The sequence below is a fragment of the Cydia fagiglandana genome, chromosome 4 (assembly GCF_963556715.1).
Source record: "Cydia fagiglandana chromosome 4, ilCydFagi1.1, whole genome shotgun sequence".
In the NCBI taxonomy this organism is placed as follows: Eukaryota; Metazoa; Arthropoda; class Insecta; order Lepidoptera; family Tortricidae; genus Cydia; species Cydia fagiglandana.
The window spans coordinates 15,110,451-15,128,540 of record NC_085935.1 but is presented as its reverse complement, the minus strand read 5'-3'; the positions used below and the strand labels follow the sequence as shown (position 1 = coordinate 15,128,540).

The window sequence follows — 18,090 nt, the reverse complement described above, 5'->3', positions numbered from 1 at the left end:
GCTAAACACTGGCAATTATAGGCTGATTGATAATGCCATAAAACATTTTTTCCCTAACTAGAAAGCTGAATACCCATATTAAGCAGTATTCTATTCCTTGAATTTGTCCTCGCAAATTAGTTTTTTATTAATTATCGGAAGCCAATTAATATGCTTGCTAAACGGGGTCGGTTCGAGTACAGTAATTGTAACAAAAACGCGGCATATTTTAACACTACGATACATAATGACGTCGTAGCGGCGCGCACGCAATGCAGAGGTCATTTCCATCGCTTAGCGAGCATGGGCGAGAAGATCCAAGAATACCATAATAAATGCGCGCTTTGAACAGATACCGGTACCGTACCGGTTACCGGTAGTTGTTACGTATCTCGAAATCACGATACACTGGTCCATCAGAAACTCGGCTTGACCGCGGCTTGCTTAGCCAATGGAAACCCACGGCCGGAAACGCATCAACGGCCCGCAAAAACCTACTTTATTAATGTACACTTCAATTATTCCACAAATAAATGGAACCTAACAAACAGTTGATTCAAGTTATATGTACTCCAATGATTTTAAATATTTGTAAAGGTTACGTTTAATATTAATAATGTAAATTATGTTTGAATGTATGTATGTATATAGGTACTTAGTTATTTATTATTATGACAAATGAGGTGCAACAAGTATGAAATAATCCATAAAACGGAATGATATGCGCAAGCTGTTTATACATATTTTATTACCACGATTTTACGATCTATAAAATTGCTGCGCGTCTGTTATGTTATGCACACATTGAGTTCAAGAATTTATCTACAATGAAAAAATACATCATTACAAATATAGATGCAAAAAGTATTAGATAAACCCGAGTCAATTTAGAACATGAAAAGTTAAAACATAAATTCAAAGTATTCAAACCATCAAGATCTACGTTTCACATACATGTAGGTATATAGGTACCCGTATATAACTTATAAGTAAGTACATAGTTAAAAAATCATAAAATCAACAATGATTCTCAAATTCAGGTAGTACGAGACGAGCAGGGAAGTTGTGACTGTAAAAATTTCGATTTGATTTTCTATCGAGCGAACTTTTGTTTAAAAATGTGATAGATACATATTTAGTGGATGCATTTCGAATTGAATTGAAATCGATATATCAATTGCCTATATATGTCAACCGTACGTAATAAATGTAATAATGCTTGTGCGGAAGACGAAGACAAGTTTCGCGCCTCGCTCCGGAAGCGGTTGTCCATAGGTAATCATTCCCTTAAATTACCGTCCTCTGCTGCTACTGTCGCAAACTGCGGTCTGCCGCAAGCCTATACGTAAATAAATAATTGCAATACAAACAGCTACTCTGACCTTGCCTCCGAGGGGACACTTCAAACCAATTTATATAATTTTATACGTAAAATACGAAAGTAAAAGGAAGCGTCGTGTATGCGTTTCTAACCGCAAGGTATCATTGGATAAAGTGGGTCGTATAAAAGACTTCAACGATCATTTTTCTTTACATATTTCTGCGGGTCGGCAGACAAGTTAAATACCTAATAGAAACTATAGTAGTTTTTATACAAAGTTACTTATGTTACTCTTTTTCGTTTGTGACCTTTGCTCATGTATTACAACGACATAATCTAGGTACTCCTTGCTGAGCACACTAAATAATACCGAAGTTGAGAGCGCAAGCGCAACTTTGTATGAAGATGTCTGTCTGTACTATTTATTTGTCTGCATTCTAGGCTACCGTACCGTTAATCATTTTTAATAAGCCATATTTTGACGTAGTCTCTGGCGTGGTATTTCATCACTCGCAAGCTCTAAATGTTCCCAAGGCGTCCACACCCTGCTCGCTATCGCGTTTGTAAAATAACGGTGAATAATATTTCAAAGTTCGCACAACTGTGTTCTGTCGACTCCACTGTAGATATTCGGTATTTGTTAAGCTTATCCGAGGGCATCGCGGACCGACGTTTATTAATGAATTATGTAAATACGCCACCGACCGACGGCACTGCCAGCTTTATTACTCGTGAAATGCCACTTTAATATCGCAATTGTTACCTTTGTTCCACCAGCATTGACTTTAATTGCTCATTGAAATTAATGGTCAAAGTAATTCTTTTGAAAATTTGCCGTCATCGGCTGTTTTAAATACAGACTTGCTGTTCGTGCTTTCAATGATGGGGCATTTCACGCCAAGCGGGCAGCGAAAAAAGTGTCGGGTCATAGAATTTGCTGAAATTTGGAATAATTATACTACTCGATATTCTAAAATACGCATTCTTTTATTTTATTTTTATTTGGCACCGTTTCCGGTTTGGAAGCATTTAAAAAATGGACGAAAATTGAGGAGAGCATTTTACAAAAGCTGATGCAGCTATTATTTAATAAACTGAAAAATAAGTTTAATATTGGTTTGTATACAATTTTAATTGCTTTATCTTGCAGTTATAACAATTTTGATATTTTTTAATTTTTTCATACAAAAAACCGGAAATGAAAATTTCAAGTCAAATTTATATAAAGTTCGGTATTTTTGAAATTTTTTATTTTTGCCTCAAAATGTAGCTTATAGTCCATCAAAAATACGTGGAAAGTTTGAGAGTGGGATCTGCATTAGTTTCGGAGATACATGAACTAAAGTGCAAACGTGCCGGTCTGAGCGTCGTACTGGCGATTCCTTAGTTACCCAGTCAAATAAAGGTTTTGACCCTGGAATGACAAATAATAAGCTGGAAACTCGTATAACCACACATTCGTGTCGGCGGTCTTTAAATTACGATAAAAGTCATAGAAAACCTCGTGTTCGCGCCGGAGTTTATTCAAGGTCAAAGGTCACAAAAATTGCTTTATCACAAATATCAAGGTTTCTATACCTCCAACGATGTTTACATATAAATGAAGATTGTAGAGCATACAATTTGAGACAGATCATGTTCAGGGCATTTTTCCCGATCCTCAACCGTTTTGTAGGAATTGTCGGATAATTTGGATATAGACGGCGCAAAACGCGTAGCGGTCAGCCATACGCTCCGTAATGCAAGTTCACCGTGAATTCCGGTTAATAATAAATAAATAAATATTATAGGACATTCTTACACAGATTGACTAAGTCCCACAGTAAGCTCAAGAAGGCTTGTGTTGTGGGTACTCAGACAACGATATATATAATATACAGATACTTAAATACATAGAAAACACCCATGACTCAGGAACAAATATCTGTATCATCATACAAATAAATGCCCTTACTGGGATTCGAACCCAGGACCATAGGCTCATCGGCCTAGTGGGTAGTGACCCTGCCTGCGAAGGCAGGGTCACTACCCACTAGGCCAGACCGGTCGTCAAACTATAACTTCTATAAAGTTATTTATTTCATAAGATGCTATTTACGGATCATACGCTGATTTTAGAACAAAAGTTGTCTCTTCTGTGGACAATAGTTAACAGCTTGTGTGATTTGATTTGATTTTGATGAAGCTTTTATCGCGGACTATACTTTTTTTTCAGTTACTGCTCAATTCTGCGAATATATTTTATGGCCATGATGATGGGCTGATGTCATTATATATTCTTATTTATACATTAAAAACGACCAGCTTCGCACGGGTTAATAAAATTATACATAAACCGTCCTCAAAGGCAGGGTCACTACCCACTAGGCCAGACCGGTCGTCAAACTATAACTTCTATAAAGTTATTTATTTCATAAGATGCTATTTACGGATCATACGCTGATTTTAGAACAAAAGTTGTCTCTTCTGTGGACAATAGTTAACAGCTTGTGTGATTTGATTTGATTTTGATGAAGCTTTTATCGCGGACTATACTTTTTTTTCAGTTACTGCTCAATTCTGCGAATATATTTTATGGCCATGATGATGGGCTGATGTCATTATATATTCTTATTTATACATTAAAAACGACCAGCTTCGCACGGGTTAATAAAATTATACATAAACCGTCCTCTTGAATCACTCTGGCTATTTAAAATACACAGGGACAAACAACGGGAAGCGACTTTGTTTTCACCTATGTAGTAATGTCATTAAAAATATTGCATTGTCATTGGTTTTTCATAAATATGCCAAATTTTAACTCAATGTAAAACCAACAAATAGTCAACGTTTGCAAATGTTGAAGACAGATCGAAAAGATACATATTTCCATCGCCAGTTAAATAAAATATTGTGGAAATGTTTACTTGTATTATTTGTACTTCAACTTTACCTCTTTTCTGCGGACACTAGAGGCAACAAACCCTAATTTTCTAATTAATCCTAATGGTATCATCTTGGGTCGTCCCATTCGTTTTTCGTCAAGTTCTTAAATTAGTCCTATTGTGCTTTCATCACTCATTCTACATTGAAAGCCACCGACGATTGTAACGAATGTAGAATGAGTGACGAAAGCAGAATAGGACTAATTTTAGAACTTGACGAAAAGCGAATCGGACGACCCAAGACGATACCATCCTAATGAAGGGGTACTTCTTTTACGTATTAGCTTATTTCATAAAATGATTGCATAAATGCACAAAAGCTGTTAACTATTGTCCACAGAAGAGGCAACTTTTGTTCTAAAATCAGCGTATGATCCGTAAATAGCATCTTATGAAATAAATAACTTCATAGAAGTTATTATTAACCGGAATTCACGGTGAACTTGCATTACGGAGCGTATGGCTGACCGCTACGCGTTTTGCGCCGTCTATATCCGAATTATCCGACAATTCCTACAAAACGGTTGAGGATCGGAAAAAATTTCCGAAACATGACTTGACACAAATTATATGCTCTACAATCTTCATTTATATGTAAACATCATTGGAGCTATAGAAACCTTGATCTTCGTGATAAAGCAATTTTTGTGACCTTTGACCTTGAATAAACTCCGGCGCGAACACGAGGTTTTCTATGACTTTTATCGTAATTTAAAGACCGCCGAAACGAAGGTGTAGTTATACGAGTTTCCAGCTTATTATTTGTCATTCCAGGGTCAAAACCTTTATTTGACTGGGTAACTAAGGAATCGCCAGTACGACGCTCAGACCGGCACGTTTGCACTTTAGTTCATGTATCTCCGAAACTAATGCAGATCCCACTCTCAAACTTTCCACGTATTTTTGATGGACTATAAGCTACATTTTGAGGCAAAAATAAAAATTTTCAAAAATACCGAACTTTATATAAATTTGACTTGAAATTTTCATTTCCGGTTTTTTGTATGAAAAAATTAAAAAATATCAAAATTGTTATAACTGCAAGATAAAGCAATTAAAATTGTATACAAACCAATATTAAACTTATTTTTCAGTTTATTAAATAATAGCTGCATCAGCTTTTGTAAAATGCTCTCCTCAATTTTCGTCCATTTTTTAAATGCTTCCAAACCGGAAACGGTGCCAAATAAAAATAAAATAAAAGAATGCGTATTTTTAGAATATCGAGTAGTATAATTATTCCAAATTTCAGCAAATTCTATGACCTGACACTTTTTTCGCTGCCCGCTTGGCGTGAAATGCCCCTGATTTCTTGTCAGATAAATGTTTAATTAAAATCAAGGAAGTACCTAATCATTTCCGGTCCGGTTTCTGTGACCTCATTTACGAAGTCAACTGAAATGTTTCACATCAATACAAAATTGCTGGAATTTAAACGCTTTACTAACTATATCTTATTGTATTTGAAAACGCGAATATTATATAGTAAGTTAGTATGCGTACTAGGCCCTTGGCCACTTGGCCTGCTAAAACTTCGCCAGAATAAGGGCGCGTGGATGATGAATGGTGAATGATGTTGAGCGAGCTAGTGCATACCTAAAAACCGGTCAAGTGCGAGTCGGACTCGCGTTCCAAGGGTTCCGTATATTACCCAATGTTTAACAATGTTTTTTTAATGTGGAACGTGACTGAAATGTCTTTAAACACCCGTAGGGGTCGGATCAAAAACCAAGTAATTATGTCCGACTCTGCTGTCATCAATAGGTAATAAAGAGTTATTTTGTGTTTTTTGTCAAAGGGGGAATGGTTTCCTTTTGAGGTACGGAACCCTAACTATATCGTTACCTCGCTCTGGTCTCTTGATGGCTCACCCTTAGAATCATGTTTAATTAAATGCAAGGTCGAGTGATCTCACGTGCTAGTTTTGAACGAGCATTGAGCTGGTGGGTGTCGCATGGAAGCTGCGTGGATCGATGGTTATCCATGATGGATGCGTGTCATTACACGGCGCGCGGTGGGTGGTATGCGCGTCGCGACACTCGCTTAACGACACACTCATAAACGAGGTTGACATTTACGGACTTATTGTCGAACCCGAGATCCCGACCCGATACGGAACCATTCAAAACACACCTTAATACGATTTATTTATGACTAGTGCTTAACTCGCGACAACCTCAATACGCCTGCTTTATCGACGTCGTGCCTCGCGCGGCCTCCGAGAATTTTATAGGTCTCTTCTATTATTATCATACTTTCTTATAAGAGGGATGACATACGTACCGTGTTTTATGGATGCTAATAATTCTTTCTTTCACTCCTGGATTTTATTGCTCGCACTTAAGAAATTCAATAAATGAATTCCGATTATTATACTTACTCGTAGCTCGTTGATGAGTCTTTGAAATGTGTCATGACATAACCGGAGCGCCCGGTCGATCGTCGAACAAATTGTTTGACGGTTATCTAATCAGACAAGCTCCGCTTGTTTGGGCTCGGATTATTACAAATGTGCCGTTTAACATTTAATGAAAAAATTTAACGAAACTCCTCGTAAATAAGCAGTGGCGAGATGTTATCGAGACGCGGGCAGGAAGCGCATCAGCCCATTTAAGGGTGCATTAAAATCGAATACATCATATTTGTTTGATTTCCTAGTTCGCGTTTCACCCTATAATTATACGAGTCACCGCCCGTGCCCGGATCTTGGTCAGTTTTTGTGGAGATGCATTAATTATCTTTTTTTATTGCGAGCATGTGTTTTGGTCTCGTAAAGCACTTTCGGGCTTTTTGTATTCTTAATGTCTAATTTGGTTTTCGGTCGGTCCTTATGAGGTCATTAGCGCGAGGGCCGTTTTGTTGGGAGCCCACAAATTTATAGTTGAAATTTTTATGTTTTATGCCGTTATAATTTGTCGCAATAACGTTAATATTCCATCCCATTAAACGATTATGGCTTGAATTTTAATTGCAGTTGTATTTTAAACCCCAAAATAAAATATTACAAAGTATAATATGTAAGGTAATATAAGTATAGGTTAAATACTGACTTTTAAGAAATGAAAATAAACTGTTTTTTCTTCAAGTCTAATGTCCTCATGGGATATTACTGAGACAATTAAGTGACTTTTGTAATGGATGGAAGTCAGAAATTTATAAAAACAGCCAATACCACCTTTCCACTTATCCATATTTATCCAAACGATTATAAACCGGTCTGCTTCTAGCACTAAACGTGTTAATTTAATATAGATAGGTTCTAATGTGTTTATTTTTTGTTACACCTACTACCTACTTATTTTGTATAAATAAAAATATACAAGACGCACAAAGTGGAGCAATTTAGGCCAAAACAGTTGAAATGGATGGCGCTATAGTGTTCTAACTAGTCACTTGTTTATTTATTTATTTATTTAATCTTTATTGCACATAAGGAAATACACTGTACAAAAGGCGAACTTAATGCCATAAGGCATTCTCTACCAGTCAACCTTTAGGCAAAGCAGATAAGTTGTAGGCGGTTTGTGATGGATTAATGACATCGCTTAAGTACCACATTAGCAAGTGCATATTATATAATCATATTAGGTAATTTGTGTTTGTTTTCTGGACCATATAAGTATACTAAGCTAATATTTAGTCTGATTTTGTTCCAGACGTATGTTCCCGACGGTGCGCGTGTCGTTCGCGGGTTGCCGCGCGGAGGCGCGGTACGCGGTGCTGCTGGACGTGGTGCCGGTGGACGGCAAGCGGTACCGGTACGCGTACCACCGCTCCTCGTGGCTGGTGGCGGGCAAGGCGGACCCGCCCGCGCCCGCGCGCCTCTACCCGCACCCCGACTCGCCCTTCTCCGGCGACCAGCTGCGCAAGCAGGTCGTCTCCTTCGAGAAGGTCAAGCTCACCAACAACGAGATGGATAAGAATGGACAGGTATGTGACGCTAGTGATATACTTATGCCAACTTTCTCAGTAATCAGATAAGAAATAAATAAATCAGATTCAATTCCAGGTAATTCGTTGAAAATATTTCGAATTAGCCTTGTTCTTCTTGCGTTATATTTATTGGATGAACTCTTCCGTACCTATATCAAGCAGTCTGCAGTACGCGGAACTCCAGAACACTCTCTGTGCGCTGAATTTAACTAACAGGGTTGGTCTGTGATTAAGTTCACCATATGCAGGTAGGTGTTCTACGCCAAAATTAGACTTCAGTGAAAACTTTGAAGTTTTTATACTTTTTTGATATAAAAAATATAAAAATGTAATTTATGCGCTACGCGCGAATGTGTATGCGCTATTGTATGGTTTATTTTATGACAAATGTGTTCGTTGCATACTCAATTCATCTTATGTTTTTTCTCGCGACGACATTTTAATTAAGATTATCGTGGGACACAATAGGTACGATACTTTAGATACTGTAATTGACAATTTAATTGTATGTAGTGAGAAATAACTAGATGACATAAGTACATAAGAATACAATTACATAATTATACATAGACTAGTATTCAAAGTGTATATACTCACACAGGGTCTTTTGTGTGGATAACAGTAACTTTATGTTTAACGATTGCACATTAAGTACACAAAATATGTACCTACTCGTAGTTTAATTTGTTTTAATGTCCAATTATAAATAAGTTTGTTATGACTTGATTGATGAATGTTTAAAACTTTACCGGTCCGTTGTCGGGCGCTTTTTCTCTAATAATTCTTAAATAATAAGCAAAATTTAAAAGAATGAATACTTAGGTTTTACAAGTTATGAAATGTCGTCAAACTTTGTACTTTTTTTTAATGATAAATGAAGAGAAGGTAAAGTTGAAGTGTTGCTTAAAACATTAACTCGTATTATTTAAATCGTTTGTACACAATGCGATGTTTATAAATTATCCGTCAACATGTAATTATACGCTGACCACAGAATTCAATGAAGTGATCTCATTCGCGATAAGACTCAAATTAAATGGATATTATGTAGGTACCTATTTATATCTGACCAGATTTCATTTACGAACTATTAGAGAAATGATTGATTTCATTCTATTCTATTCAATTTTCATTAAAATAGCAGTAAAATATAGGTATATAAGTAAATACTTAGATAGATTATATATTTCATTCATTATCTTCTAGCCGCCCAGACACCTATAAAAAGGTCTCCTGTTCTATTCTAATTTGAACTTTGTGTTGACGAAACAAAATTTCATTTTGCTTGGCAAGGTTTGACGTATGGGTGGATAGAGGTTAAGCAATAAAACTTCTACGTGTACCTATATTTTTTGGACAAATGAAATAAAAATCCAGTGCCGTAAAAACCTGAAATTTAAATTTTTGGCTCCGACATAGCATAAACCCGAAATAATGTTAAAGGTATCTTTTTGTAAACATGCTAATTTTAACATTTTCACATGAACAAAAATAACGCTTCAAAACCGTGTCTTTCAATACATTCGTGTCCCACGGCCTACTTTCTTCAACTTAAGCGGTGGCAATTTATAGAATTATGGTTAAAATTGCCGAGGACGGGACACCTCGGGCGTCTGGAGAGTGTAATGAGTGCTCCAAATGAGTCGCACATGTCGTGCGACAGCCGGCTACGCGACCGCTTCGCAAAGCTGCGCGGACGCATCGATTCACTCTAAACCAGTATTATCCGTGGTCTCTCATTACTTGGCTGCAACGGCGCTAGGGCTCAAGTTATACCAAACAAATACTCCCGATTGAGAATAAAATGGTTTGTGAATGACGTAGCAGGTGCTGCGGCGATGCAAATGTCACTAATGCCATAACCACTTTTGAAAGGACTCTCGTATACTCCGTTACAATTAGAAGGATTCCTAACACGGATCTTAATTCAATGACATAAAGACTACACTTGAATTAAAGCTTAACAAATTAAATAGGTGTTGTACCAATTTGTATTAGACATGAAGTATCATATTTTACTGGCCGGTCTATTTGCTAGGCTTGATTATATTGTCAATGAATGTCATAGTGGAACAGTGGCCATATGTAAATTGAGAATTAAGGAATGACACGTTGCCTAACGGCAACTAGGCCATTTAATTAGGTAGGTAGAGGTAGTGCGTTTTGTTTATGTATGCAAGTATATAATAGTGCAGAGCACGCCATTGGAATTTGTATCTTGTAACGTGATTTCTAAACTTGGAAATAAATGCATGTGTGCTAACACTTCAGGCGGCCTGTTCTGTAGTAATAAACGTAATTTTTTCTGTTATTTAGGTCGGTCGCCCGAAAGCCAATTAGGTGTTGTTTTTCGACGAGCACCGTCCATCCATCATCGCGCCCCGCCTCTGACGTTCAGTTTCGTTACCCCTTTGTCCTCTGCGACCACTATCACCACTGGGCTTAGTTCACGACTCAAACATAACTGGCACCTGGGTTTTTTAACGAGATCTTTATCAATATTAAATCATACCATTTCTTGTATTCGAGCACTCGTACACTTTCGGCCCCGAACCGTAAAAAGTCTAATTAGCAATATTTTATCAAACACGGAATACTTGTGGGTCACTCGTTAATATTGGTAACAATGTAGTATCGGCCACGCAACTCGTCACCGCACGCACGGGCCGTACTAATTGTGGAACAAAAACTCCATGAAACCGACGAATTAATCATCGGCCCGCGACTTAACTACCTGTATTCGAATAATACTAAAATAACTGCCGCATTCATAAGCCTTGTAATTTCTTAACCCTGCTAATGCCGGGGCCTATTTGAGCTTATAGCGGGCCTCGCTCATAACACGAAGGTAACGAGCCTCCAGGTGCTAGAATTATTGCAGCTTGATTATGACCATTCAACAACTGCCTTGTAGAGTATAGTACCTAACCTACGTCAAATGATGCATAATGTTGTAAGCGGATATTCTTGTCTTCGCCTAGGCTGCGGCTTGTTAATAAATGTCATCATTTTGTTCCGTATGATATGTTATGAGGAAAATAATAGTGTACCCATGATGAACCAAATGCGTTAAGCTTAGAGGTAGAGCCATTATACTCCGAGGCGTATTATTCACATACATATTACAATTTTACAAGTTTACCTAAACCGTGCCGTTAGGTTAGAAGTTTGTTGCCAAAAATAAACTTTGCTGGTTTGTCGAAGTTTATGTTAAGTTAGTCATGAATCATGATGCCGACCTCAATAATAATGTCTGTATGGCAACATACATAATTAGTTTAGCAGTAGGTAATCAAATTTTGTTGATCTGTGAAATGTAAGGTATCGTATCTAGTGAATCTTTTCTACATAGGTATTCAGTGATCCAGCCGCTACTACTTTGATGGCAAAAATGAAACATACCTGAAATATCGCAATAACTTTGGTATTAAGCAATGCACTACGTCATTGACTCCAAAAGAGGGGTCAACTTTCGACTTCGTGTCAATGTCAGTTAAGTCACAACAAAACTAAACAGAGTATTTCAAATTCTAGCTAGGTAGTTCTTTCCTAAAGTTGCCTTTGGGGTTCAGATGAAGGGTTAGCTAAAAGGTTTTATATTTCGTGAGTTGTGCGGTATGCGGGACTGGCGATGGCGGCACGAACATGCGGCGATGACGGACACGATTGTGCTGCAGCTACGAGTAGGTACTTGTGTCGCTAATGCGGGTGAAGTTCACACATTCCAACTACTAAACTTAAGAAATCTGTGTCAAGTTCCGAAGTGCCGATTCAGACTTAATGATATCTGACAGCAGATACACGAGACTTATACCTAATAAGTACAGAATCATTCTATACAATTTTCCGTCGAATTTTCCATTAAAAAGGTGCAAAGTGCAAACCATAAATTTAAAAAAAAGTTACCCTTTTGATGACCATATTAGTTGGAAAACTTAGGACCTAGTTTAAGCTGAAAAAAAAAGTTCAAATTAAAACTGTAGAGTAGACTGTAGGTACTCAGTTCACAGTAGTTGCCCTCCCGTTAAACATAACATAACATATCTTTGTGCAGCAATTTTTAATTTAATCTTTTAAGTTTTTTTCTCTTTAATTAACTACTGGCAAAATTCACATTTTCATTTTTTTGTTTATATTACATGTACTTTTTTTCCATAAAAACCTACCTAATTATTTTTTATTTTTCCCTCAATTCTTAATAAGTTTGCCTTTATTATTACTTTTCCTTTTGTAGTTGAGCCAAAAATAGGTTCCTTAAGTCATAGATTATACGATAATTAATGGTAAGGAGGCCGATAAAATCGGAACGACCGCCGCGAGCCACACGTCGCGTAATCACAACCACTTATTTCATTTTTCACACTGGATATTATATCGTTATGTTCTACCATCCTAGTATTTACTTTGAGTTAAGTAAATGTACGACTTCAACGAGCAATTATAAAACACTTATCAGCGTAGTGGCACCGTCTGTGGTGGGTTATAGTGACAAATCGCTGTAATTTTACTCTATATTATTAATTTTACTTTTATCAAGAGCGCGTTTACATTGGTGACAACGAATATAACGCAATATTCTATTTTAAGATCCGTGCCAATTAGTTATGAACTTGAAAATAGTTCAAATCTATATTGGCATAGTAGCTTTTATTAATTTTAACACAATGTAAGCATCATTATAAACGTATTTACGATGTGAATTATAGAATGTGCGACACATTATCCAAATTCGATCACCATAAGCTGCCACATTGTATTTTTCTGTTTGGTATGTCCTGAAAATGTTCGCATGGTTTTTATTTTTTAATAGGAACGGTGTAACTTTATGCCGGTCGTTAGCCAAAAGCCGATGCCATTAACGAGGTTGTCGCTGCTGGCTTTACATTCTCATCGGCGCGCTGCGAGCGAGAACTGGTCGCGTTTTAAGGCTATTCGACCAGCCGACGTAGGATGGCTTTATCCATCTTTATCCACGTGATAAAATAACTGTCACTTTTTAACACCGTGGCATAGAAAGTGATGGACACGATTTTATCACGCTGTCACGTAGACAAGAACGACCATCATATCCGTACAGTTCATCGTGATATTGTACATTGTTGGAGAGCGTTTTTGTACTGGTTCGTCAGAGCGATCAATTTGCGAAAGCTGCATGGGCAAGCAGTTAAAATGACATCGCTGAACCATTCATATGATTCGTATGATGATGATTATGATGATCGTTTAAAATGTGATCGTTCGTTTCATCTGAGCTAAACCAGTTTATATCTGATCTTTGAGCACGCAAAGTTACCATGGCTCTTGACGTCACAGTTACTGGTTTCTTTGAGTCCATTAATATAATTACGATGCTGGCCTCCTGACCGTGCTTTGCCTGTCCATACCTAATACACCTATACAAAGTACAATTCATTAACAATTCGCGTGTAATTTATTACAGCATAGTGATTTTGATGACTCGAGTCTACAGGCCAATAAAATTCAATAAAACCCTCACCGTTCCTCTTAATGAACGTTAATCTCTCATCTTGTATTTAGACAATCATTTTGAGTGTTGCATGTTTTTAATAATTAACGTTTTCTGTCAGAGATAAGGTGGTTATTAAAACAAATATTGTAGACAGGTGATTCGAGGCAGTGGTTATGTTATGGGTAAGTGTAATATAAATTAATAAGTTATACGTCGAGGTGACCCCCCGCTGGCCCGGCCATTAATTCCCATTGGTAGTGATAGCACGTGCGATGCGAGTCAAGTTATCGGGTAGCCAGTGTGACATGAGCTTTAAATTTCTTGAAAACAGTTTCGAATGCAATTTGGCTACGATTCTAACGGCAAATGCTCGATAACCTACTAAGATAACCTAATCGTTTGTAGTCTTTATTACTCACCTATTTCTATTGCTCTATGTATTTGTGAATTCCTTTATTTCTTTACCTACTTTGGAACACAAATCATTAAGTGTAGATACCTAGGTTGATCATACATCGAGATACTTATTATTAATACTGGTTGATTGGAACCTTTGCTCTCTTGTGCGTTGATAATGACTCCTCGGTAGGAAGCTCGCGACCCGCGCTACACCTCCAAGTGTCCACTGTCCCACACACTCATATATTAGTATAATTACAATAACGATATATTGATACCGAAAGCGAAGGAGTGTAGTGTTTGTTGTATTATCTGACAAATTTATCGTTTATTCTGATTGAAGGGCACTATCTCCCCTTTCCTATTTGAATTACTGTCGACTAGTCGTAATTATAACTCAATCAGTAGAAGTATTGCATATTGATTACTGAAAATATTATGTAGGTTAATTCATTAAAATGATTAGTTTATAGGACTATCGCCATTGTACAATTATTTTTATGTAAAAGACTATTTATTCTCGTTCTAGTCGTGATGGAACAATTGATTTCTATTGTTTTAGTTGCTTATTACTTGTTTAATTAATAATTGTAACTACATGGAATAAGTAATTGCTATTTCAGAGTACCTATACAATATTACTCGTTGCTGTTTAAATTAAAAGTAAACAGGCTAAAATTTGTACCTGCTTATGTTTTTAAACTTTCACAAATAATTCACTTTTCTAATATAAAAAGTTAAACCGAGCAAAGTTACCACAAATTATCATGGGTACATGTAATTACAAGCCTATCACGCGTATTCGGGAAACGAAATAATAACAAGATCTAGAGACGATATAGAGATCAACTAGATTTACATTAGATATCGACTAGATGTGACTTGGATATCTTAGTCATAACTTGTCGAAATCGTTCAAGAGGACCTCCAGAATCGCGGAAACGTCAAATTTGACATATCTATCTTACAAATATCTTTAAATTATCCATATCGTAACTTGTTGAGGTCTATTAGAGATCTAATTCATTTCCCGTATCGAGCCGTATGTTATAAATAAGGATAAGCGTCCTACTCGTATCCATGGATGAGCTAACTAAAATACAATAAAACGCCGTTAATGTACTGTGTGGTAATGGTAATGTTAACACAGTCTCATGAATTAAGTATTTATAGGTATATCATAATAAGGGCAATCGAAAACAAGAGGCGTTATCATGTCATCGCTTACTGAGCGCAGGACTATTGTTAACTTGAAGGGAACCAGCATATGGGCGGTCTCCGATATGTGCAGTTTCTATGGTTAGATTTGGACATACGTTAAGGTGGCCACTGACGAGCCTTCCAACAGTCCAAATAGCGTGGCTGCAATCCAAAATCGGTCCGTGAATGTCAAAAACGTACAATGTTTAATATTAGGATGCCGTCCATTTGGATGAATCCATTGTAACGGCATCCATTTGGAAGGCTCGTCAGTGGCCTGCTTTACGTAATGTCGATAAATATTGATTGATTAGGTAGGTAGAGTCCGTCTAAGCTAATTTTGCAACGATTTGAATATATCAAAGGGGGAGAGTGTCATGATATACGTCATATTATCATAAAAATTTGACATTAATGATGATATTGCATATTGCCATACTTTTTCAATGCAAATGTCATGCCTAGTTCGCTTGGTCTGACTCTAGGGTTAAGTATATTCTGTTGCTGTAACTAGTAGGCAAAATTATTGTTTTCAATATTTATTCAATACAAACTACCGTGGTACTCGTAATAGAAAATATACGTAGTGTTAACTGCGAATTACGAACTATAACTATATAGGTAACGAATTCACAAAAAATAAGTCGATACAAAATTTGATAAACAGCATTATACGAATTACTACAATATTTAATAGGCGCCATGGCTTCGTTCCAGGCATTAAGCATCTTGGGCTTACATTTAAATTAGCAGCTGTAGACCTGGATTCTCTATACGAATGGAATAGAAGGCCAAACGTGAGCCGGCGGAAGCGGGCGAGCGGCGTTGTAAGCGGCTTGCTCAGTAGGTTTTATTGCTTATAATTGAGCATTTACTCCCGGCCTGTCCGGGTTTCTTGTACAATACGAACCCAAGCACATCGTAGAGAAATTGATGTAGAACAATTTCGTTTTTCACACTTATTTTGAATCAATTTCTATTAGGTATGCTGGGTAAACAAGTTCTGTCAGGGACAAATACGGCCCTAAATTAAGTTGAACCATTTTTAGAGCACATTGTGAAAATTCGAACAATACGTTCCGAATAATAATAATGATTGATTCAAAGCTGCGCTGGAGGGTCTGAAGGCACCACTTAGATTTACGGGCAGTTGTCATTCGCCTTGTGGATTGTCACCTAGGAGCGTAGGGTTGTCACCTGCGGTATATTTAAATTAAGAAGAGCGTGATGGCACCTTTGCGTCTGGAGGGTCGCAGGCGAGTTTTGCCAAAACTCTTGTGAGTTAGGTTAGGTGTTATGTAGTATAATTTAGGTTAATATTACGATTTAATACTAACTATATTCGTATTAAGACATATTTTTTAATTTAAGTAAAACATTGCTTAGTATATAATTATAAAAATTCAAAATACTTGTGTAGAGCTGGTAGAGCATAGGTACCTAAGATGTAATATGTACGAGTACTTACTCGTACATATACCTAACGAGTAAATCTCGTTCGAGTATTTTGAATTTTTATAATTATAGACAAAGCAATGTTTTAAGCGATTTAAGTTTAAAATTCAATAGTAGGCACATGCACACTGTGTCGCAGCACCTATCCAACACATTACATTATTCTATTACTACATATAAGTGTCAACCCTAACGACGGGCGAAAGGACAGGAGCACTAAACTCGCCATTTTATAGACCCCAACTAAATCGTTTGTCTCATTATTTACATAACTTCGTAAAATCACTATTATTGCTAATGAACTTTGCTTTTTACACATACCAGCGCTTACATATGACTTTTGTTTGGACTACGTTGAATACCTTGGGTAAAGTTGACAGTTCTTGCGATTACAACTAGACTTCAAGAAAATCTGTATCCTAAACATAATTTAGTTTTTTTGTAAATATTAGGACACGGTTTGGTTATGTGAACACGTACCCACTCGTAAGTATGTTATGAACTTATGAATTATGATTTCCTAAACTATTTTACCCTTATTTGTTATAAGTAATATAAGTATGTACATGCTCGCACCTATTAATTGTAACTGTTAGATATATCTTCAGTTTCTGCGTCGGATGTCTCTTGAATCATCCATCGTCCGTAACTAGAACTCGCTCATACGTGGAATGTCCAGCATGATTCGGATCGCGATCTAGCACATCTACCATCCAGCCACGATCGTGCATCAATCAAGCTCATAACAGCTTTAGGAAGCGAGAGACCGCCGCAGGGGGCGCACAGCGACATCACATCTCTCACTTCAATTTGTTGGCTTATTTGTTTTTCTCCTCATTTCAAACTTCCTTTTTTAATAATCTTCTCTTTTTTTCATTCCGAGGTGACGTTAACGCGCCTCCCCGACGGGCGGTGACGCTCGTCCGCCTTATATGACGATTTACCAGTATTTCATCCTATGTCACTCTCTTTACGATCGAGTATTTTATTTGGATGTATTTTATTGCCACTGTTATTATGACGAACGTTATATTATTACAATTGAGAACTTGAGACGGTTGGGTTACGGTGATAATAAAGGTTTTGTCGTGTTTAAGTATTGCATGTGGGCTTTGATGTACGAGGTTTATAGTTGTCAATAAATAACTATAGCATTGTGCGTTGTTTTAGTCTCTCATTAGGTTTTATTTGTCATGCTGTAGTTCATATGTATGTCACGTAATTAATGAGACATTAATCTGAGTAGGTAAGTCAGTTTGCATACTTAGAGCTTATCGCTTTTTAACATTTGAAACTTCTGCGATAACGACTTAGCCGACGTGGGGTCATAATGTTTCTTGTAAGAGTTCGAAAACTAATGCAAATGCAGCGAAATCCCCTACTTTAAGAGATCATTTCTCATCGCT

General features: G+C 37.0%; 1 protein-coding gene and 1 long non-coding RNA gene across 3 annotated transcripts in view; both read left to right on the top strand.

Annotated features, from left to right (window-relative positions):
* Positions 1–18,090, top strand: part of LOC134663899 (T-box transcription factor TBX20-like) — a 91,617-nt gene that overhangs the window by 54,032 nt on the left and 19,495 nt on the right. For both annotated transcript variants that reach the window (XM_063520440.1, XM_063520439.1), the window contains exon 4: positions 7,884–8,157. In XM_063520440.1, coding sequence (XP_063376510.1) covers positions 7,884–8,157 — 274 coding nt within the window. The remainder of the gene's footprint in view (positions 1–7,883; positions 8,158–18,090) is intronic.
* On the top strand, positions 2,302–3,223 carry LOC134663908 (uncharacterized). The gene is made up of 2 exons (XR_010098187.1): positions 2,302–2,818; positions 2,929–3,223. It is a non-coding gene; the product is annotated as an uncharacterized LOC134663908 (long non-coding RNA).